A 25,184-nucleotide genomic window follows, 5' to 3' on the forward strand; every position below is an offset into this window, starting at 1 on the left:
GGGTGGCCTTCTTGTCTGACGTTCATTAAGTCATTAGGCATTGTTCCGGCTCTTGAGCTGCGAAAGCCTGCGGTGTCTGTGCCAAACAGGTGAGAAATTGCTTAATTGTGATTTCAACGCATATCAGCCAGAGGTTGTGACCCCTCGTCCTGCTGCATTTGAGTTCATGGTCAATTCAATTAGGCCACCGTTCGTCTAGGAACTTGACCACAGCTTGTAATTGTCTTAATTGCAAAGTGTCCCTGTGAAGTAATCAGGAAAGGGAGGCATGTTTTATCACCACAAATGCAAAGTTAATATGATAAATGTATATTATAACAAATTAATTAAAAAACAAATAAAAGCTAGACCCTAAGGCATTTTGTTTTTGAGTTCTTTAGGGTAAGACTAACTGACTGCCCCTCTTTCTGTAATTCATTTGAGTGAGCTGCAAACGCTTCCTTGTCTCGGATTGTGGCACTAATGAGCAAAGTATGAAGAACCCTTTGAGCAGTCCTGCTTTGGGGGAAATTTCCACTTCTTATTTCACCCCTTAAGCTCCTAATGTTTATTTGCATCTCGGGCATTGCACTTTAATTAAGGAATGACACACACACACCTGTCCAGCTTTCTGACATTTTTTTATGCCATGGGGTTAATGTGCTGACAATTGTTTGCCCTGTTTTTTTCTGCCTGTCGTTTGTTTATTTGACTTATGTTGACAATCGTGTGAATTAAGCATGGCTGAAAAAATTCCAAAATCCACAGAAGCAAAAAGTTTTTTGTCACATTTATTTAAACAATACTTTATGCAGTGTCAGCATTGCATTTAAGCGTTTTATTTATGTGGACAATCGGTCACATGCGGATAAAATCTATTTTTTTTGAGAATACTTTGGGTATCTTGAATTGGGGTCGAACTGTCAAGGGTAATTTAGTTTTTAATTTTTTGTAGACATTTTATGCTGGCTTTTTATATGTTTTGGTTGACTTAATTGCTTTGGAATCTTAAATCACAAGCGTTTTAAATATCAATTTATGTTTTTTTTAATAGATACATAAAGATAAATAAATTAAAAATAAATAACTCATAGCATTAAATATATACATATATATTTATATATACTCGTCTTAAAATTGTTTCAGCCATTTTATTGTACCATTTCATATTTGTTTTTGATGGTTAAATTGTTTTATTTATTTAATTTGTTTATTTTCCTTTGCATAGATACGAAAGACACATTAAGATAAACATTCCTTCCATTCCACATTCACTTAAATGTTACATCTTCATAATGCTTCCTCTTAGGTCTTCCTGTTTCTGAGGCATTGGCTTAACCTTTGACCTGTTGTTCCCCAGCGAACAAATATCAATTAGCGTTCGACTCTCATTTGGCCTAGACGCGGCAACAAACAAATTTATGGCCAGACAGTGGGGCACACGTGGCGGATGAGATTTCCCCGTGAGCTGGGTCTGTGTTTACCCAACGATGCGTCATATACAGCCGGCAGACAAACAGCATATGGCATAGAGCTCCGGGATCCTTTCACTCTGGCGATGCGACAACAAAATGTCGCAGTTCCTGGGAAAATTACAATTCGGTTTCGGGTTCTGTCTTATGTCACGCAGATACTCACATTCGTTGGATTTTATTATCATTTTGTTACGTGTGCTTTTATTGCCCGCTGCTGGCAAACAAGCAGTGGAATGTATCTGGCGTACGCTGCGTATACGTGATATGTGATTATCTTGGCGTCAAGCGTTTGCCCGACGTTTGTTTATTGGCGAAAGCCAGAGCCAAATACCTTTGGCAACAAACAACGTTGTTTCGTTAAATTACGTCGACTAACACAAACAGAAATAGTTGTCGTTGTTGTTCTTGTCTACCAGCAAATCAAAGGCCATATTGAATTCTTTAGCAGCAGACTTGTTGACCATCTTGTTGACTTTTAAAGCAAAAGCGGCCCTTAAAGCCCAGTCCAACTAACCAACTTTGGCATTCCCCAGGATCCCTTTCCACACCGGTTTTTTCTCTTGCCGTACGTGGTATCCGTTGGCTGATTATTTAAAAATTTATGAAGCCAACCAAGCGCAGCTGAAAACTTTTGCACAAAACTAAACAAACTGCAGCAACAAAGAATAGGGAGTGTGTACTGTATACTATAAGTAACAAACACGGCAACATGGACGACGACTATGATGACGACGACAGCAGCAACAACAGCAGCAGCAACAGCAACAGCAGCAGCAACAGCAGCAACAGCAACAGCGACAACATCGCCGACAGCGGCAACAACAACATCAACAACAGGGGGACAACACTAACTCCAACAAAAGCAATAATGGAAAAAGGAAGCTGCGATGCGAGTGTGAGTTAGTGCACTGAAAACAAAAATTGGTATGTAAACATAAAAATATTATATGTGCTAATAGTTGTACTAATTTTAAAAGTAAACATACATAATTACATTTGCTTTTCTGAGATGGATATTGCTAAAAATTTTATTATAAGCATCATAATATTCTTTTTTGAATCTCTAAATTTCATTATAAGTGACATTTTTAAACTATTTATGTTTAGTACTTGAATAATATTATATAAAAATAAAAAATTTCATTATTAGTGACATTTTTAAACTATTTATGTTTAGTACTTGAACAATATTATATAAAAATAAAAAATTGTTTCGAACTAAAAATTTGTATTTAGAAGAAATGAAGAAATGAGTTTATACCAATTTAGATTTAAAGATGTATAATTTTCAGCGTTAATAACTAGAGATTAAGAAAGGTGAACGATGTTGCTAAAACTCTTCTTATGTTAATCTCTAAATAAAAATAAACATTTCTTTGAAAATTTAAAATTGGTTCGATCTAAATTTTACTAGCTTTTTTAGAAGACACCTTAAATGAGCTTATACCAATTTAGATTTAAAGACTTATAGTTTTCAGAGTTAAGAACTACTGATTTGGAAAGGGTCAGACATAGCTACTCAAGCTGTTATTATTATAAAATCATTGAAATTTTTTGGATTTTGTTTTGTTAGCTTGAAGTCATCTCATTTAATTCTAAAACTTATTAATTAGGTTGGCACTTTAAAATTGAATTTTTTTGAGTGGTTGGTGTTTGCTGCGTATTCCGCTGGCGAGTCTTGCTAACCACCGCAAGCAGCCATGCACAGCACCACCCAGACGCCAGACCGCCGAACCACCCACCACCCATCTGCGACCACCTACTTGCCACCACCCACCGCCCAACCACCCAAGTAACCGCCCAAACGTTCGCGGCACGCTGCTGCTGATAATGTGCAGCGTGGAAAACTTTCAACATAGTTTGCTACTTAACTCGAGCGTAATAATAAAAGTGCTAAATCTTTGCTTATATTCACTTTGAACAGTAGCGCCGGGGGGGAGGGGGGGTCATGGGTCAGCTTCTGCGGCGGCGGCAACGCAAATATTAAGAGAGCCACAAAAGAATACCATTAAACGCGAACTCCGGGGACCACATACACACACTCCACTTTCCGAAAGGTGAAAGGTGAAAGCCGAAAGCAAAGCGTCAGCAATTATACAAAATGCTGGAAAGGCAAACAAGCAAAACAACCTGGACAGCAACAAAAAGAACCACATTGGGGCATTGGCGAAAACAAAAACAGAAAACGCTCTAAAGTTATGTGGGAAAAGTTCTACGTTTTATGGTGTTTAGCAGAAAGTTTTGTGGAAAGAAGTGGGTAAAAGTAAGACCTCTAGCATAAATATTTTTATGATGCGCACTTTAATATCATGGGCCAAAAGCAAGATGGTATTACTTAGCTAACTAAGCTCATATTGCAAGAATGCAGTTTCTAACGTCCTGACTTTTCCAGAGATTAAAGCATAAAAACTGTGGCAAAGTCTCTGCTATTTTATTTCCGATTCATTGGCTATATTTATGATAAAATTGGCAAATTTAAATATCACTAAAGGAGTATATATTTGTAAAAAATATGAGTGTATCCCTACAATTAACCACACGGAAAGAAAAAATGCTAACAGGCGCCGTTTTTTAGTTTTATGTAATAAAAATAAATTTTTGTATAATCAAATAAAAAATTGGCTTGCCATATTTCTATGGCAAATTCAATTAATGTTGGCCAATTGATTTTAATTATTAATTGATTTCATTATTCGCCAAACTGTATTTACCCTTTTTTTATGTTTACCAAATTTTTTCCATTTTAACAGTGGTTTCCATTTAAAGTCAATATTCTTTTGGGTGCATAAAATATTCAGGCAGTTAATGAGTTCAGTTTACACAAAATAAATGTTTAAAAAAGTATAGGTTGGTTAATAAATAAAAGCGGTTGTGGGTTAAATTCAACTGAAATTCATCTGAAATTCCACAAATATCTTTGAAAGCATCGATTTCTTGGCTGATATGTACCTCTGAGTATTTATAATTTATGTTTAAATCGAGCATATTGTAAAATGCACTTTGGCTAATTAAACATTGAAAGCAATCAAATTAATTAGCCTGAATCAACACGATTATTGGGTCGTTGTTGAAATTTCCAATCAAATTCATTAATGCTCACGGTCTTATCTAAACACAGCCCCACCTCCAGCCAAATGTCACCGTGTCTATAGACTCATTTGCATTTGTTTTCACTTCCAATATTTATGTGCAAACCTGAAATGGATGCCACAATATTGAACTGTTTCGAGATATTCATTAGTTCAACAGCCGACATTGACTAATATTTTCACAGGCATTTATTGGATGTGGCAAGCTAGGTAACTCTTCATTTTAGACATACATAAATATTCTCCTGTCTGATGGCCAGACCCGCCCGATTTTCCCGGGCTTTCCGGCAACTTTTCGGCGGCCACGTATTTTCCTTTTTATAGCTTTCATTTTTCAATAAATTTGATTACGCGGCGCTTTGTGATTATTGGTGCGTGAAAAAATAAATTTAATTTTTTTCAGCCCGCCGGCCAGCGCCTAAGCGGGGGCGTGGCAGGGGGCGGCTGTCATAAAATATATTGGCTCCGTACTGAGCCGTAAGCTCGTAAACTTCGCGCCAAAATAAATAATAAATAATAAACTTGCGCCTCGCCCGGCAGCAGCAACAAAATTTGCTACACTTTTTTTTAGCCCGCTCGTATCAGGGTTTTTGGACCATCGTCCACCTTTTCGGTTCATATCCGTGTCCAAATGGCCGGTGCTGATAAGCAGGGGCTAGGGGGTGCTTATACGGCCGCCCAGGATTTTTATCCGGTCTGATATGCCAGGGTATCCAAAGGGGTCTGATATATTTATGGGAGGGCCAACAAAAAATATGGACCCTGAAAAGTATGCTATAAAATTTTTCAAATAAAATATGATTATTTGAAAATATTTTTAGCTCAAAATATTTAAAGTAAAGACATTTTTTTTTATTTCAAAGTATTTTAAAGTATTATTTTTAAAGCACAGATTAAATTACAACTTATAGAATTTTAACTTAGAAATATTTTGGGTAGTAATAAAATGAAAAGCATTATATTTGTTTATACTAAAAGCTATTCTTTTTTTTTAAACACCTTTATAAATAGTATTCTAATTTAGTATTACAAAATAATTTTGGTAATAATGAAATGAACATTAAATAAGTTCATTTTCTTATCTGAAAATGGGTAATTTTAGGGACCTTAAATAATGTTCTTTATTTTTCCAGCAAAGGGTACTGCCTATGTTGCATCCCAAACCGGGCATTTTACACGTGATTTTATTTATGATTTTTGCTTTGGCCTGACTTGGCTCTCATCCCCGGCATTATACATTTTTTATGGCTTTCGCTGATCGCTGATGGCACGACGGGGGTGTAGGTGCCCTGCGAAAATGCAATTTTATGGCGCTTAATTTTGAAATCCCTGCGCCAGTTCACGCAAATCTCATTCTTATCGACCCGGCAGCCATGGATGTCCGAGCCTGGCTTATTACCCACATTCGATATCACAATCAAATTAAAATGCCAAACCGATTTCTGGCCCTGGCCAGCGTAGGAGGCCGGTGTCAATTAACTGGGCTCCCAGCTGGCTCCCAGATTTACTGAACCGAAATAAATGCTTATGCAAGTGGGCGACACGATCGCGGTGTCCTGATATATTAATCGAGTTATGAGTCGTGCCTGCCCGATTCAAACTGCCACAGTCTTAATTAAATTGCGGATTATTTATGCCATATGAAATGCGCATTAATGTTGTAAATATTTAAATGCGTGTAATAATGCCGCATTAGCTATGTAAATTGATGTGCGGCTCACCATTCCAGCCATTGTGCTTTTTGCCCCTGATTTCTGGCAAAAATGCCCGACCGAATTAATCAATTAATCCAGTTGATGCAGGTATGAAAAATGACAACATTTAAATTAATTTTCCACACATCAAGGTGGTTATAAAAAATAACTAATAAGCAGGTGTTGTTAACTAGGAGGTAAATATTTGATTTATTTGTAAAAATTATTGACTTGATTTCCCAAAGAGGGGAATAATCATCTGTGAATTTTTGGTGTCTATTTAATGGTTTTATGAATTTCTGAAGTAAAACTATTTTAAAATTCTGGCAACATTTAATTTAGCTTATTTCTAGAAGTCTTAAAACTTTGTTTTTTATTTATTGCATAGTTTATTCGCGTTTATTCTAATATTTTTGTGGAATATTGGCGTTTTATTCACTTTAAACTGGAATCCTTGAATTAAACTACAAAGACATCACTTCTGAGCTCGAATATATTTATGTTCTGCCATGTTTGCTCTTTTATTCTGAAACTTGTTTCCAGAAGTGCGGCCAATAAAGCTGTTGTTCGGTTTATATTGCCTGAAAACCGCCAATAGTTGGCCACGCCCTTTGGTAGTTGCTGTTGATTGCAGTTGCCACTTTTGCGCTGCAGTTGCTGCCGCGTGGCTGTGGCATTTTTTACGATGCAAATCGAACAATTTGCACTTTTATCTCACGAACGCGACTTGCACGCTTAACGCCGGCGAATAGCGTGATTTATGTGCAGCATCTATGGGTGGTGGGTGGTTTCTGGTGGGTGTTTCAGTGGGTGGCGGTGGGTGGATCTGCTGCTGCTGCTGCATCTCCATAAAACAAATGTCAGTTAACACTTCATTTGTCTCTGTCGCGCCCAACAAAATTCAATTTGAATGCAGACAAGCAGCGAGTTAGGAGCGATCTCATTTCCCCGACCTTCTAAAGTAAGCCACCCACCACCCACCACCCACTTACCCTCAAGCCCGACTTAAAATGGCATAATTAATGCGGATTCCAGCTGCTCCGCCCCCTAACGGCGCCCCTAACAAAACTAAGCACAAGTTTATTGGCAATGTCAATGTGCTGGAAGCAAGTTTGTTCACTTGCAAGTAATTGAAAGTCATTCTTTATGCAATAATAAATGGCTTTCTGGCACACTTGGACAACAGGGCCATCAGTACACTGAGATAAAATCATTAAAATATGTGTAACATTAACGAGAGATTTAGTAGATCGTAACACATTTTGCTGTTTCTTAAAATTGCCAAAATCTAAATAGGAATATATTTACCATGGCTGTACAATTCACACCACAGATCTTAAAATGAAAAACTTGAAGTTTCATGTTGACTAAGGGTCTTATGCTACTTGCTTGATTTTTAATTAACTGACTGGATTAAACCACAAAATATATGCCAACTTAGGGAAAATGATATGCAGCTTTACAACCTTTTATAAACTTATATATTAAATCCAGTAAGGGTTTCCATGACTTAAAAAAAAAAAGTTCCAATCAGATTGTCTAAAATCATGTAAGTTTCATAAAGCCTTAAGAAAATCTTAATACATAATAATTATAATCTTATAATTATAAAAATCTTTAAGGGAATGCATTCGTGATTTCTGTATAATGAACCTCATATCTAGTTAAATCAATAAATGAATAGAATGTTTAATATTTGAGAAGAAATAGTTTAATTAAAGTATCTATATTTTCTAAATATACATAAAGAATATGATTTAAGGTACTCCCACGTGCAGGAATTCCTAAATACGTTGAGTACATTGAAAACATTTCAATTTAATTCCCATTTGTTATTAGAATCAATCAAAGGATTGCTTGCCAACTTTCGCTCAGTGCTGGCTTGGCCTGCTTTGGGCCAAGTTATCTCTTCTTGAGCGGACAACAACTTCAATTTCAGTTTGAGCGTCACTTTGATGCATGCGTCAGCCCCTCGCAGCAGCTGCAGGAGCTTTTCCCATCCCGTGGAAAACCTTCTGGCCCATTTCCACCACCCACCCACATTTCAGGGTGGCCCTGTGAGATAAACAACTGATGGCTGGTCGTTTGAGGGCCATTAGCCTCTCCGGAGTCCCTCAAGTCCGGACTCTGGACTCCGGACTCCGGACTCCAAACTGAACGTGGACGCAGTCCTGACACATTGCCAGTTCATCACACGACCCAGTGACGGATTCAGTCTCGGTTTTGGCCTGGCCCAAATGCCCCGAGTGTCTGGGCTAACAAATGTTGGCAAATCGCTGGGCAAACGGAGCCAATCAAAGATATTTACGTGTGATCGCTACCTCTCCATTTCCCTGGCTTGGCCTGGGTTAAATGAAAAGTCGGAAAATTCAGTGAGACCCAGTCAAGCTGAAGTTTTTAATTTCCATTCAATAACATTGGGCGAGGAAAGGGGGTCGATGGTGCTCAGATTTTAATGCGGAATAAATCTAATTAGTGAAATCAAAACCTAATCATGCGTTAACAATTTATGCGCTTCATTCGCGCCGGGTGGCAACAGTTTTTCCGACCCCCCACCCCCTGGATTTTCCACCTCTGCTACATTTTCGCTATTATGAAAAGCGCAACGTTGGCAGAAAGCGGTTTCTGTTTTCTGTTTTCCGCTCTCTGCTCCTTTTTTGCCCATTCGCTTTTTCACGTTGAGGGCATTCGCTTTGCATTCAATTTTGGCTCCGCAACATTCACATAAAGTAATTGAGTGCACAACATTGAATGCAGTGCAAAGGATGCAAAAACAAAAGAGTCAAAACGAATCAAACAAACGAAAAAATTCTGCAGAAATCCGGACAAAAAATATGAAAAGGAAACGACTCTAAGATATCCTTCGTTAAGTTTATTGGGATGTTTTTAAGATCTGGGTTTTTCATAACTCTCGCCCATGGCATCCCAATGAGAAAAGACTGTGCCTTATAAGATTACTTCATTTACTTGTTATAAAATATTATAGTGGACTTTATAAGAAACAATGTGTAAATTCTCCATTTAATTTTTGGATGTTTTTCACGATGTCTAAAATTTGGTTGTGCTTTTTATGTTTACCTACCTTTTCTTTCGCTAATAGAAACATTATAGAGTATGAGCTTGATCAATTAAAATGTTGGCCTTGGAAATTCAGTTAATTGACTTAGACATGTGAGTTTCGGCCAGGTGCCAATTGCAGCTGCTTAATTTCTGAATAGACTTTTGCATTTTGCAATGGTTTTCACTTCAGATTATTTTCGAAATGATTAGTTTGACCCCATTTCTTGTGTGTGCAGAAATTTCACTGAAATTTGATATGCTGACAGGTCAATGCAAACTGAATTTAGAACCGTTTAGTTTTTGGCATTAGCCTGAGAAAATACATTGCTATTGATATTATGAAAATATCAGTGCATTCAGCTTTGTTTCGTGGCATTGTGCTATGATTATTTTGAGTATAAACCACTTAAATCGAGTCGAATATACTCATTTGCATTTTGCAGGGCATTAATACTGTTTTCGTGTGCTTGCCTTTTGTCAGGTCCATTACGTGGCAGTCCAAATTGGAAAAGCGAGACAACTCCGATGCCATTTCCACAGCCTTTCATATACATCAAATTTTCAATTTTCCATCAGCCTTCACACACTGAAGATGGGTGGTGAAAAAGCGTTTAACATTTAAGTGCTGCAATTATATAGTTGACTATGGAGTACATGTATTTATATGTATTTAACTGCTTTATATTCCGTTTGTCGAGCCTCCGCTGCAAACTAAAACTTTTATGGCCCTCCATAAACAGTTGTTGGCGTTGGACTATTAAAATTTTATGCCTCACTTTTATAATGATTTACACAATGATGTGCAAATGGGGCGCCAGACACGAGGAACTGATTTCAATTTGAGATGCCGTCGCACTTAATTGGATTTCGCCGGCTTAATTACCTTTTTGCCAAAAATTACAATTTGTGTGCGAACAATCAAAGTCGTAAAAAAGCAGGGTGCATGTGTTGAAGTTCAAAAATAAAGTCCAATTTACACAGAGCAAAAAGTACAAGAAACAATATGTATAGTAAATTAATTTAGCTAGAATATTGCCCAGTCTATGGTCCAAATATCACTTTTAGGTGAGATAGGAATATTTTTTAAAATATACAATTTGTTTAGCGAATTTTGGTTGATTATAAATTTGTCTTCTAAATTTATTATTCGATTGAAGTATCAATCGAATAATAAATTTAGCAGATACATTTATAATTTATCAAAATTCGCTAAGAGACGCTTGTTTAGAGTGTCCAATTATCAAAATTTGCTATTTAAAAGCCATATAAATATTTTGCGAAAATTCTAAATATCGTTAGTTAATTCTAAAAGAATTCCTAATTAATTACCATTTAGTAGGATATTTTTTTTCTAAGTGCACCGTGTCATAATGAAGCATCCGCGGGGAGATGGGCGGGAAATCCTGTCCTGTCCGGGACTAACAAATATTTACACAAAATTTATAGCACGCGCCTTTCTCCGCCCCCGGAAAAACCCATTCCAAAGGCGAACCCTCGGATAAGGGTAAGCCATGGCCGAAAAGTTGACAAACAATGCGTGGCCAGGGCCAGCTGAAAAAAAATCAGTTTAAAATTAAAACCCACCTCCCTTTTTCCCCCCACCAATATAACGAAACAAAAGCTGACACTCGGGCAATGGAAATGGGAAATGTGTAAGTGGGAAGAGGGAAATGGGAAATGGGAGTGACGTCCCCCGGCAAAAGTCACGTTTCATGAGGAAAATTATGAAAATGCCAAGAGTGGCGCATAATTTCAAGTTTTTCGGGGCCCTGACCCAGGAACCAGATTGAGGCTCTTTGCTCTCCGGCTGATTGCTTCGGCAAATGAGGCGTTTTTAATTAATTCATCAGCCATTCGGACGGCCAGACATCGAAGCCAAATGAGTCGCGGCATTTAAATTAATTGAATTTGGCACACAACAATTAGCAGAAGAATCAACATGCAACTTTAGTTCATTGAAGATTTCCATTTTAGATTTATGTCGGCGAGTCACAGAGGCAAAGTGCGACTTTCGCGATGTCTGCTGTTGATTTTGGTAATTTGTAAATGGCTGCCAGATTTCGCATAATTTTGCGGCCTCGGATTGACGTCGGTTGTCAGGACTCGGGACTTTTGGCTTAATTAGAAACTCGTCTTGGCAAATGCAAAATATGCCTTGTCTCTGCCTGCTGAAATCCCCATCTCGTCATCAGACTGTCTGTCAACGGGCTTAAATCAGTCCCGGGAAAGCAGCAAACTCCACAAGGGCCATGGACGTGGGACTTATGCTCCTCGCAGGCTCATTAAAATTCAACAAAATTGTTGCCAAATTAACTCAAACATAAGCGAGCAATAAAATTTCCATATTTCCCCCCAGCTTACTGGCGACAAAAAAGGGGCGAGCAGCCCTGAAATAACAAAAAATTTGACCAAACTACCCAATGAAAACACAAATATTGAAAGAGCTGCAAACTTTACTCAAAGTGTTAATTACATGCACAAGCTTAAAGTTGGAACTTTAATACGACTCTGGTGGATTGTTTTGGGAGCCCTTAGTGGGTATACTGAAAATTTGGGACATCCTGAATAGGCTATATAATAATTATCATAAAGGGCAAGGAAGTGAAGTTAAGTCTGCATCGTAGGAAGGTTTTTTCATACTATGCTATAATAAATATTTAAGATAATTATATTCAATGTGCTTTAATAATTTAGCAAAATCATATGTATATTCAGGTGTAAGAGACAAATATCTGTGGGGCAAATTTCCAACAAGTAAATGATCTCTTTAACACCATTGATTAGTCACCGGAACCAAACATTATTCCAATGGCAATCCCTTAAGTTCAGCAAACATCATCGGATTTCAAGGATATTGAAACTGGCATCTGCTGGAATGGAATTCAATTAGAAGATGCGTAATCCTGGCCCGATTTAATTAAGCTCCTTTCGCTGCGGTGTTTTCCCACCCACGGCAGCACTGCAATTTATATCTAATTCAGTTCAAAGATTTATTTACTATATACCGAACCATGGGACTTTAATTAGCACTCCACTTGTTGGCAGATGGAACGGTTCGTTGGCAAGGAAATAAACACGCGCCAACTGACATTGAAAGTGGCCAAGTTGCATTGAAAAACGATGCGGGGGGGGGGGTGAATTTTCCTAAGTGGGGTTGAACAAGTAGCAATGTCACCCCAGTTGGTCAGGAAAAGCGGGGGGGCCAGGAAAACCCTCCAGCATTTGCAGAGCTCGTTGTGACTTCTTCTCGTCTTCTTTTCTTTTTTTTTTATTTGGGCGGGACTGCGAGTTTGAGTTCGTTTCCTGGGCATCCTTGTAGTTAAGCAGAATTTTAATTGATAAATTGCCACTTGGGCCATTACTTGTCGCTGCCGTGGCTCCGGGCGCCACCATCCCCACCTCGATTTTCCATTTTCCACCCACACCCATCTCTTTGAATAATTTGCAAAAGTTGCGACCAGAACGGCGGAGGAAACTGTGGTCGCCTCCGCAGCACTTCGCATCCACTTTTGGACGTGCTGTTGGTAGCGTTTACATCATCAAATGAAATACAATAAAATACTTGGACTCATTTAAAAAGCAATTAAATATTAAAAACACTTGTACAATGGCAACTCGGCAAAGGGGAAAAGCGGGCTTTTGGTGACTTTTGGAATTTTGATTGTTTCTTTGCGTTTCACTTACAAGTTTTTCCGGGTAGGGGGGAAAACGAGCCGAGGGCTCTGCGGTTTTATTTGAGTGATTATGCAATTAATTAAAATCTCTTCGCTTGTGGTTTAAGCCCGGAGCTGATCCAAGGGGATTGCCTGGCAAAGAGTTTTCCCCAAACCAAGTAATTGAATTAAAATCGGAATGCGAAATTAGCATTATCGAGTGCTGAGCAACGGAATGGAACAACTTTCTGGCCATTCGGGGACTTGGCCAGGCAATTTCCCTGCCGGAAGTCAAGTTTATTAGAACAACCAGCCAGGAGATTGGGTCGAAAAAAGTCGAAACATAACTGCAAAAAAAGGGCAACAGGGCAAGGAGTTGGAAAAAATGGGGGTTAGGGGTGGAAAAGCACACATAAGCGTTCAGTTATTCCATTAATTTGATTAGAGTTTCCTGACGGATCAGGGGCTACGGCTAAAGCGAAAGAAAAGTAAAGAAAAACCGGAAAATTCGGAAGGCGAAACAATCCCAGGAAGTCGAGGCAACAGATACTCTGTACAAATTATAAATCGGATTACAAAAAACACTTTTAAATGAATTTAGATCTATCAAATACTGCTTTATAAAGATTAATTTAGTAAAGCATAAACATTTTCATAAGCAATGAAAAACCTGGAAATTCGGAAAGCGAATAATCACAAAAACTTGAAGCCCAAGAGATGTTCAGACAATTTAAGTTTTATTGTAAAAACATTGATTTCGAATTTTTAAAATATGTATAGTATTTAGAAATGTGCTTATTAAAATAAAGTAGTATTTAGGAAAGAAATATTTGTGGCTTAAATGCATTTACAAAATAAAGAAAATATTATTTAAATAAATAAAATAAATAAAATAAAAAATAAATAAAATTGTTTAACTAAAATTTGTTAGCTATAAATGTTAAATAAATAAATAACCATTGTTAAGTCTATAGGAACTTTTGAATAGTATTATAGATAGCAAAACTGTGTTAAACCCACCAAAGGAATTTATAAACCCCTTGCAAGACCACAACAACGACTTCCACAACACGCGCTGTGCAAAAACTGGACAAAAAAAGGAGGAAACCGGGGCAAAAACAAGCGGTGGCAAAAACATAAGAATGAAAGCCATCCCATTCCATTCACGTGGCCACACCTTATGAAGTGCTGTTATTAACTATGGCCTGGAACCGGGCAACTTATGCCTCATAAGAATTTAACGCCCGAATGCTCAAATTGTCAATAAGAAAGTTGGCACGCCCACTTTGCGGCAGGGCTATCTGTCTGGCTAAGCCAAGTTGGCAACATTTTATGCCACCTCGGTTGCACACCCACAAACACACACTCTACTGCTGGCATTTAACGGCAATGTCCACGCGTTTTCATTAAGCCAACTTTTTGGCCTGGCCAAAACGGTCGACGACGAGGCCTGGCAATCATTTTTTATGGAGCCGCGCGGCCAGCGCATCAAAAACCCATTTGGCCGCCATTAACTTGATTGAGTCGGGCTTTTGCGAGCGGTGTTCCTTTATTTTCTGCCTTTTTCCTTATTTTTCTGGACTTTTTCGGGGGCTTTGCAAATGAAAATTGATCATGACCCAGTGTGCCTTCCATGTTTACAACTAATATTTCTGCGTATTTCTGAGGTGATGCGATCGGCGGAGACTTCGGGGCCATTAGTTGTCATTAGTGGGCATTTCCTTAATTAAACCTTACCCCACAATCAGTCATTAAAGGGTGTTTTTCGTTGGCTGTCGCTATCTTTCTAGTCATTTGTCATCTGGCCCACGGCATCTGCAATCCACCAGTTGTTTGCTAATTAAAGGACCAATTCCGCAGTACACAGTCACGGCATCCCAGTTCCAATCCCAATGCCAATGCCAAGATTGTGGTCTTATCAGAGTTGCTCCTTCCCCATCCACACCTCCAGTTTTTGGCCCCCAGGTGGGTTGACCTACTTCCATGGGCCACCAGGTACCCAACCACTGCCACTGATTTGCCACTGCGGTTCCAATTGACTTTGGTCAGGTCTCGAAGATAGTCAATATTGTCGCTATAAGCTGCAGGGTCTTATTGGGATTACCTAACTCTGGAGTTAAGGAGGTAATTTAATATTTATTTACTTAAAGATGAGTATATTTTTGTTATAAGTCCTAGTTACCAAAACTTGCAACATCTTAAGTATTATAAAAACTACAAAGAATAAACAAAGTTTTAACCACTAAAATATATTTTTAATATCATATTTAAATATGATTTATAAGTACAATTAGTATAAGAATTATATTTGTTACCCATATATTTAAAATTTTACATTTAAAAATAATGTTAAAGATTATTTTACAGATGTTGATAGGGTAAATCACATTTTTTTAATAGTCCTGGCTACCAAAACAGTGAATCATCTTATATAATAAAGAACACTTTTCACTTTTACCAAGAATAAAAAATGTTTACAATCCATAAGATCATATCATTTCTAATCTTTTACAATTATGGTAATATTTATGTATCTTATTCCACATTAAGTTATGATATTGCCCCTTGAAAGTGTACTAAGTTCACTTAAAGCCTGTTTTACAGATGTTGAACAAATCACTGGGACACTATGTCACTTGGGCTAATTTAGCAGTGGGGTTCCTCCACTTGGCATGCCAAAACAGCTTTTTCCAGATTCGATTATGGCTGCGTCTTAACCCTTCAGATTGCTAACCAAAAACCGGCTGCACTGCCAGTTCTCGGCCAAGAGAATCCAACTGTCACAGGACACAGCATATTTAAGCTTAGCTGGCTTACACAAAATAAATAAATGTGATTTGTCATTTTGCAAAACATGAAATGGCAGCAGTTGGAACAGGACGAGTAAACTGTTCGGGAGAGAGCATTAAATTGCAGTCAAATGGCACGCTGTGTGCATCCCAAATGCCAAGGATCCCGAGAATCCTGGGTATTCCGGGGGCGGTACGAGGGCGTAGAGGGGCGGGGCCGTATTAAATTATTCGAGCGTGCTGCAGCCAGACGGAGATACTTTCGTATGCAACACTGAGCAGCCAGTCCAAGTCCAAGTCCCACACATACACACACTCTGTTTGCCATCATGTGACTTTTGCCAGATCAAATAAATGTTGCCCCATGCACGAGGACATCCACCGGACTGGAGGTTAAGCTGCAGAAGGCCTCCTCATCAGCAAATCAGCATCTGAATCTGAATCAGAATCGGAATCAGCCTCGCAATCTGGCAGCCAGTCGGGCCAACTTAAGAGCCATGTAAAATTCATTTGACCGAGCAGAACAGCAACGAGCTGCAAATGAAATGGCGAAACAAGCGTGCTGAAGTCACCTGTCAGTCCGTTGGCCAGGTGACACTGACCCGGTCCATTCGCCAGGAGATTCGGCTGGGGATTCCATCAAGAAAGCGGAGGACCGACCTCACCATTGACCTTTCAAGGAAAGGGCACTTGAGTGAGTCAACACGGAATTGGCCATGAGTGCGTATCCAAATAAAGCACAAACTGAAATGTCATTAAATTTGTCTGTTTGTTTACCTTAACTTTGGCATTTCCAAGTCTTGATATAATTACAATATTAAATTGAAGAAAAACCTTAAGAAGTTACGAAAAATAAATATTAAAGATAAGATATAAAATTGCTGTTGTAAAGATTATTAGGCATTTAAGAGTTTCGAATTTTAGGACTTCTGAAATATCTTTCTTTTGAATATATTAATATTTTTTTAAAGTTTTTTTGTATTACTATTTAGACTTAAATATATTTTATCAGTATTAACATTTTACTTTTTTTGTTAGGAAACTAATATTTTGCTATTTAAAATTAAATTACATCACAAGATATATTGAAAATACTAATTTTTTAGTTCATCACTTGTCTTTTTCTTTGTCAACTTTGCATTTATGACTCGGTTGGATAATAACAAAGGAGCAGAGCAATTCCTGGCTCACACTCATCACTCCGCCGGCATTGTTCATAAGACCGCAGTAGTTCGGGGCTGAAAAGATGGTGACCAGATGGCGGTTGGCAAAGAACTCATAGCCATCCTCCACGACCTCATGGGCACGAACCATTAAGTCCAGGTCATGGGCTTTCAGGAAACTCTGCACAATTACCTCATCAAAGGTGAAGCTGACACCCCGATCATTGTGGCCCCATCCCTCGGTGGTGTGATTGAGATCCGCCCAAAGGAGGTCGCACAGGATGCCCTCGTCTGGAACATCCGTGGGTCGCCGGAGCAGGCAGATCTGCTCCAGTCTTCGCAGAGATGGACCTAAACCTCCATGGCAGCAGAAGATGCGATCTCCAACAACCGCGGCCACTGGAAGCCAGTCGAAGCAATCCGTGAATCTCCGCCATAAACGCACTGTATGCCTTCTCTTAACCTCATCGTAAAATCCGTAAATCCTATTGATGCTGGCACACTCGTGATTTCCACGGAGCAGGAAGAAATTCAATGGGTACTTGACCTTATAGGCGAACAGCAGGCAGATCGTCTCCAGGGATTGCTTGCCCCGATCCACGTAGTCCCCGAGAAATAAGTAGTTTGCCTTCGGGGGAAACCCACATGCCTTGAAAATGCGCAGGAGATCCGTAAACTGACCATGAATATCGCCGCAGATTTTCACCGGAGTCTCCAATTCTAGTAGCATCGGTTGGCACATTAACACTTCACGTGTATCCTGAATGAGTCTCTCGATAAGGTCTTCTGCAAGTGTGCAGTCGTTGCCATTTAGAGATGTCAGCTCCTTTATGATGCAATCTACTTCTTGAGGGGTCAAGACCATGGTTTTGGGTTTTCAAAGTGTACAAATACGGGAATTTTCTGAACATACAAGACATATGTACATTTGCCCATAATAGCCATGTATACTTGATACTTACTTTTTTCAACACCAGATTTTTGTACTAACTAACAGATTACTTCTAGGAAAAATGGTTAAAAAATATCTATAAGTAAATTTATATATTTATTTTATTTACCAACCTTACTTAAAATGCTATTAAAGATATTATTATATATTATTACCTTCTAGAAAAGGTTTTTTGTTTTCTTATCATAAATATGGTCACAAACATGTCCTTTTTAATCGAAAAATATTTCCACTTTGCTGACCACCAAGGCAGTTGGGTTTTGGTATGTGGAGCATATTTTCGAGTTTATAAATACTTTCTTGTGTGCAAGGATAATCCCCCTATTCCGTCCTATCCGCAAACCCACAACGCATCTGAGCCCCGACTTGACTTGGCTCAAAGCAGAAGCGTTAAAGTGCAAAAGATTTATGGAATTTATTTATGTGCCAGTTAAAATGACTACAACGTTGGGGGGAATGGGTGTGGGTGGAAGTGGGCTTGAGTGGGTGTGAGGTGGTGGACTGAAGGCCGTTGCCCATCATCATCATCGTCATCATCATCATCACGGTTGTCGTCATCGTCATCTCCATCAGAAGCGCCATCACAATTTTCGTTGCGGCGGTGTGGACGTAAGCGGATTTGCGACAAAACTCATTCGCCATGGACACGATGCCACGCCCACCAAGCCCCACGCCCCCCCACGCCCACCCCCTTGAGTGGACCCCCCCTCACCACCGACTTTGGCTTGGCTTGAATCGCTCGGCTGGTCAAAACCTCCGACGTCTTTGCCGCTTGTTAGCAGTTGACAGCAAAGAGCGACGGGGCTAAATCCTGTTAAAATTTAGTGCAAAATAAGATAGAATGCTGGATGCTTAGCCGGGGAAAAAGAAAAGTAAATTATTCGTTCTTCTCCTCTCATTGAATGTACATTCTACGTAGATTTTATCCGCTTCTCCTTTGCCATTCACTCTGCTTTAGCAGCACTTTCCATTGGAAAAAAATATAAAAATATATATATTATAAGTAAAATAAAGTTCCGACTGGCCATATACATAAGTTTCGCCATTTTATACGTACAAGTCCTACCAAACATAAATATCATTGTATTCCGCTGGCCCATAAATTGTCGCCGAAAGCTCCGAAAACAATAAAAATAAATGAACTTGAGTGAGTCTTTGCACTGGAACCGAAAATGAAACTCAAGCCGAGGAGACCCAAAAATACAAAAAAAAAAGCGAGGAAGCCCCAAATTGGAACTGGAACTCGAAACGAGGCAATTTGATGTTGATTATTACTCGTCCTCCTAGTGGGAATTACTTTTCTCGGCTATGCTTTATGTGTTGCCGGCTATTTTGGCTATTAGTATTTATTGTCCTGTCCACTGCCGACCAGAATCACATTCTAAATGATAAAGAATATGCTGGGTATATATCTTCATCAGCTGGTCGGCAAAAGTGGCAGAAATAAACTAATAAACTGTATGCGAAATAGCTTTATTTTAAGTTATGCCTTTTTAAAGACTTTGTTTGATTTACCTAGTGATTGCTTTTTTGGATATGCATGTGAAACCCCTCCTATAAATAAATATGGTTTCTTAGTAAGATGAAAATTTGAGTTTAATCTTTGAATATTCCACAAAAACAGATTTCGTATTCGTTTCTTTTCTTTTAAAATAAAATAGTTTTCATACAAATTCCCTGCTAGTTAAGAGTAGATTATTTTTAACTTTGCAGATGGCTTAAGTCTTTCTAATACTTTACCAATAACCCTTTAAACCCTTTTAAAAGTTTAGTCATCTATTTTGGTCTGCCTACAAGTTGAATACACTCAAAAGCGCTTTTCCTTTAAGTTTTAATTTTTAAATTAAAATCTGTGCTCGACAAGCGCTCTTCCATGAATTTACTACAGATTTCCGAAAGTTTCTATTAGCTACTTTGCCCCCATTCTGCGTGGCATAGAAAATCAAAATAAAATTCACATAAATGCGATTGTTTATGCGGAGAGGTATGTCGGGGGATTCGGGGCACTGGAGCATACATGAACCGGACAACAATTGAGGGAGTTGCCATGGCTGCAGGACATCGGGGGTGGAAAGCTGGCTCCTAAGTCCCGACACGTGCTGAAGCTCTGCCTTTCTTTCCATACTACACTATTTGATGCAATGTGCGTGAACAGGATGCAGAGAGAAAAAATAGGATTGGAAATGGGTACAGATTTTATTTCAAAGCATAATAACAGATTGGTAAAAATAATCTTATGTCAAGATGAAAACAAAGGAAATCTTCAGATACTATGGCTCCCTTACAATCTTAAATACTTTACACAATCCTAAGTTCTAATAACTTTTCTGGGAACCTAATTAAATAAATCCCTAATAGATTTTCTATAAAAAGTCATGGCAATCCATAGGATAGTATGTATAAGAACTTGTATTAAATATTTTATTATAATGTGTTTAAGGTGTACTTCTCTTTCTTACTAAGTTGCCACCACATTATGAAATAAATCTAGTCAATCGAAATTTAAGTAAGTGTCATATGACCATGACTAATAAGTCTTAAAGACCAGAAATTAGTTTATTTAAACGTATTTTTAAACGTTTTATCCCAGAAATTAATTTATATTATCTGTGTAGGATGGTGCGTCTCAACTTGCCACTCCACTTGGCTCGTCTCCCTTCTCCAGTCGTCTTCCGTCTGAGTGGTAGCAACTAAAAAGCAATAACAAATGGCGACAGTTAGTGTGTGGAATGCAGTTGTATTTCACTAGCTTTCTCCCTTGGCCCACTCTCCTTTTGCTTAACATTTCACTTTTCACTTGCCCCTTTCTCCGCCACATCCTTCGGACCGGTTCATTTTGCACTTTTTAGTGCTCTGTGTCGGATTCGAAATCTGCTCCTTTCTACACGTGTTGGTGACATTTCCCCGGGCGTGAATTCACATAAATATTTGCAAATAGTTACTCACTTGAAACTTGTTTGATTTGCCAGTGGTTCAGGTGAATACGGAGACATTGAGATGGAATGAAGAAATCAGTTTTCATTGTGCCAATTATCTGAAGCGCTAGAGTTCATAATTGTCTTAATGTGTTTTAATAGGGATATACTCGGCTTTTGCAAATGCCAAGTCAATTTAATTTCGAGTGCATATTTATTTTGCCTATCAAACTGAATAAGAAAAGTTTAAAATTTGCATGGCGTTCTAGACAGATTAATTTTTTAATTTCCCAGCTCACAAATTCTATATGAATATTTATCAGACAAATAAATAATATTTATTTGGCCAAGCGAGCAGAAATTAAATGAAAGAAAAATACGAGTTCACAACTGGTTTAATTTTAATGCACTTAAACTGCCGGAATCATGTGGACATCGATAAGTGCAATCTGTAGGCAAACTTTGAGAGTCCGACACAATCTCTGGCAGTCCGGGTTTGACAACTTAATGTCGGGCTAGAAAACAATTTGCATGGCCGCCCGGCCTGAGAAATGCCAGCTGAGGCCACAAATAAATATTGAAACCGAAAAAGGATTTCGTGGCGGGGAGCCCGGGGGAAAAAAGGAGCCCCTCCTGGTACCCGGAGGCCTTGAAGTCGTCCTCATAATCTGAGGCTAGTTATAAACTCCCAGCTAGCCGGCGGTCCAAAGCCCAACCAAAGTCATTTATATTTTTGTGCCCGTTGGAGAGTCTTGGATTTCACAGCCGGGGCTGGTAAATATAATCATTCATGGTTTTCAGAGCATGAATCACATGCAAATGGCCAGGACCGGTGGCCCGTTGTGTTGCCTGTGCAAATAGATTCATAAATCAGTATGAAAATATTATTTGATTTCCGTTTTCACAAAATGCCACAAAAGAAGGCCTTCCTCCCGCACTTTTCCTATTCCATCCATTCCCCAAAGAACCCTTATCGGTGTCCGAATCCGAATTCTGAGACGTTGTCGGAAGCTACTAATTGGAGCATAAAGTACCAGCAACAAATGTCCGGGCTTATTATTCTTTTACCCTGATGAATGGTCAATACCCTGATGGAATTTGAATGAAATTAGCATGACTATGAAACTATAAGTTTGGGGTAAATGGAATATGTTTTTAGATAAAAAAACAGATTGTGGTTTGAGGAATAAATTGAGCTCTTAGTTATATAAGTGACCATTAAATTGAGCTCTTAGAATCTCTTTTTTATACGACGTTATACAATAGAAAGTCATTGGGAAATGTAAATTGATGAAAAATTACATCTTTTGACAAATATTACGATGTTGTTTCTTTTTCCTAAATTTTTGGGTATCCCTTTTCTATTACTTAGTATTATTAAATAAAATATAAGTCATCAGGCTTAAATATATTTATATTTCTAATGTGTTAGCTTATAGGCTCATCTAGAGAGTATATATTTCCACCTCGACCTGTGAACTTTTCTACCCCACTTTTTCCCAACTTCCCCTGGCGGAAGCAAAATGTTGACATTGCGTCATGCGGCCTGTGAATTATGAGCAGTATTCCTGGCTTAGGCCATTGGCAGTGCAACAATGAGCACTTCCGCTTGTCTGTCTCGCCTGTCCGCCCCCTCCTCTGCTTTCTATGTATCCATATCCACGGGGAGATCCTGTCCCTGTCCTTGGATTTCCCATCTCGATTCCTCTTGGCAATCAAGCGCTGCATCCACAGAAGTGTGCAACAGCATCTGGGCATCGGCGTGTGCATTTGTGCGTCTGTGGATCTGTGCATTTCTGCAGTTGCTGCAAATGCTGCATGGCCAAATGTCGGGGCTCAAGTCGTGACAGGCGAAATGAGTTTCTTTCTGCTCATTGTGGCGCAGCGGTTGTGTGGCAAGCTGCATCCCCGACCACTGCTTAATATTTCCGCTGCACACTTGCTTATTTATTATGCTTCCGCCATCCTGCGGCGCAAAAGAGGCAGAAAGAACACCATTATGCTCCACTGAAAGATACTATGTACATCATCATTTTCTTGCATTTAAGATTTGGTTCTGGGATACACACAACAGACATATCCATTACATTTAAAGTGTGAACAAAATAAAATATAAAGACAAAGGATTCCGTCAAGAGAATCAAATTGATTGATCAAAACTATCTAGGATTGCCATGAATTTATACAGAAAAGAATTTAATTCGTTTGAAATTTTCATACTTAAAAAGGCATAGCCAACTTAAACAATTAATTTTATATTCTATGCGTAGCTATATTTCGCTACAATTTCTTAGTAATTATGAGGATATTTTGTTGAATTATAAGTCTTATTTAAAGGAACCTCTAAAGTCTATACCCACTAATTAAATATAACTATGTTTAAAAAAATTAAAAATTAGAATTTTAAGTAGTATTTCTATACATTTTTTTGAGAAATCATCTATAATATTCACCTAAAATATTTATTTTGGCACTTGAGCCAATGACATTACGAAGTTTAAAGAATTAAAATCTTTTATATTTTTAATAAGTATTTTAGAGGCCATGTTCTTGAAGTTCCCCATTTTTCTTAGTGCTTACATTCGTATAACACATTTTTTCCCCGTGCAACTTAGACTGCCACATGCGGCAAGTTGGCTTCGCTCGCCTGCTCATCTGCCCTAATGCCAGCTCACTTGACTTGGCCCATTTGGCCAGGGACTTGGAGCCGGCGACTTGGTGCTGGGGACTTTGGGCTGTGGACTGCCATTGGAGCTGTAACTGGTAGCTGGTAGCTGGTAACTGGTAACTGGGAACTGGTAACTGGGAGTTGTCTGGCCCTCGCCTGCGTCATGTTAAGTGCCTACATAGGATAATCTGCACATCTCAAGTCGACTTTATACGGGCATTGTGTGCCTTCCATGGCGCTGCCCCTGCTTTTCCCCCCGATTTTCCCCCAGCTTTTCCCCCCAGCTTTTCCCCCCGATTTTCCCCCAGCTTTTCCTGCAGTCAAGCTGTGCAGTTGACTCGCAAGTAGAGGCCCCCCGCGAGGCTTATCCTCATCGCCATTTTGTCTGCTCTGCATTCGGCATGGGCTTTTCCCGCCCCCCATTTCTCCACGCCCCCTTTTGGGGGCCACTCTCAACTGTCGCCTTAAGTAATTAGCATGTTGAACGCGAGCGGGTCCGAGTGGGTGGTGGGGTTGGCGGTGCAAGGAGCCAGAGGACCCACTGCTGACTTTGACAACCACTGGGCCACCACTCAGCGGGGCATGGCAGGGCCAATCATCCGCTCAAGCTGCAGCCAGGGAACACGGAAAAAATGTAATTAAAATGTAGGGAAAAAGTAAGGGATTTTCTTGCTCAACTTTAAGTGTACCCACACCTTTACCATGGCAAGGAATAACTAGTTTACAACTACCTTAATTGAACTACACCACAAAATGTTTTGACAAACTTAAATCTATCTTTAAACCTTTAAAAAATTGTAATACATTTATATATACATTTAATATATTTTAAATAAAATATAATTTATAGTAGATTAGTTCTTCTTGCTGTCGAAAATGTTTTAAAAGTACAAAAAGTAGCTCAAGATTGAAAGGTAAAAAATCTCAAAGGATTAAGTTTAGAATGGTCACGTATGGAAAGCGTACAGACTTATAATCCAAATGTACACGTACAATCCTTTTAGATTTTGTAGCTTTTATTCCTGGGCTTTTTAAGCGACCATATAGAACACCATCTGGCTTTTATTATCCTTATTAAATATTTATATTTATGTAAAATATTTTAGTAAAGACAAAGCCATGATTGCCATGCAGTGATTAACCAGCATATCAAATCGTCTGCAATGCCTGCCCATTAAAATCTGATTGACAACTGTATGAAAGGAAGCCAATCAACCGGGAGTCGCATGTTGCCGCGGTGATGCAACAGTTGCTGCTGTTGCTGCTGCTGTTGCTGCTGCACGGATAAAGCCCGTGCTTGGGTAATCGCAATAACCAACAGAGTGGGTTTTCCGATTCGTGTGTCGCTGCCACAGGTAGTTTCCACGTTTGGCCACGTGCCGAATGGCTAATTATGTACGTGACTCACCTGGTTCCCCAAGTTTCCCTCCCCCCCTAATAAAACCACCTCACCAAAACACCCTTCGTTGTTTTCGGCTGAGCATGTCATTGACATCATTAAGCTCTTTGGCAGATTTGTCTAAATTTCCAATAGGTTTCCCGCGTCCCACTTTCAGGTGGGGAAAAATGGTAGAATGTGTGCCTCGCATTCGATGCCATTTCGATTCCCGATTGCCGGGGAACATAAAATTTCCACCGCTTGGGGTTTCCTCTGTTCCATTTTATTTCCCCCTTTTCCTTGCCACGTTTGATGTCATTGCTGATTTTGCGGTCGCAGCGGGTTCGTCTTGTAAGGTGCTTACCACAT

General features: G+C 39.0%; 1 protein-coding gene across 1 annotated transcript; it reads right to left on the bottom strand.

Moving 5' to 3' along the window:
* Nucleotides 1-16,834: 16,834 nt before the first annotated feature.
* Nucleotides 16,835-17,847, bottom strand: PpY-55A (Protein phosphatase Y at 55A). Its single transcript, XM_017072620.4, has one exon. It carries the CDS (start codon nt 17,765-17,767, stop codon nt 16,850-16,852), a length of 918 nt encoding a protein of 305 aa, XP_016928109.2. The 5' UTR covers nt 17,768-17,847; the 3' UTR covers nt 16,835-16,849.
* Nucleotides 17,848-25,184: the final 7,337 nt, after the last annotated feature.

The sequence above is a fragment of the Drosophila suzukii genome, chromosome 2R, assembly GCF_043229965.1.
Source record: "Drosophila suzukii chromosome 2R, CBGP_Dsuzu_IsoJpt1.0, whole genome shotgun sequence".
In the NCBI taxonomy this organism is placed as follows: domain Eukaryota; kingdom Metazoa; phylum Arthropoda; class Insecta; order Diptera; family Drosophilidae; genus Drosophila; species Drosophila suzukii.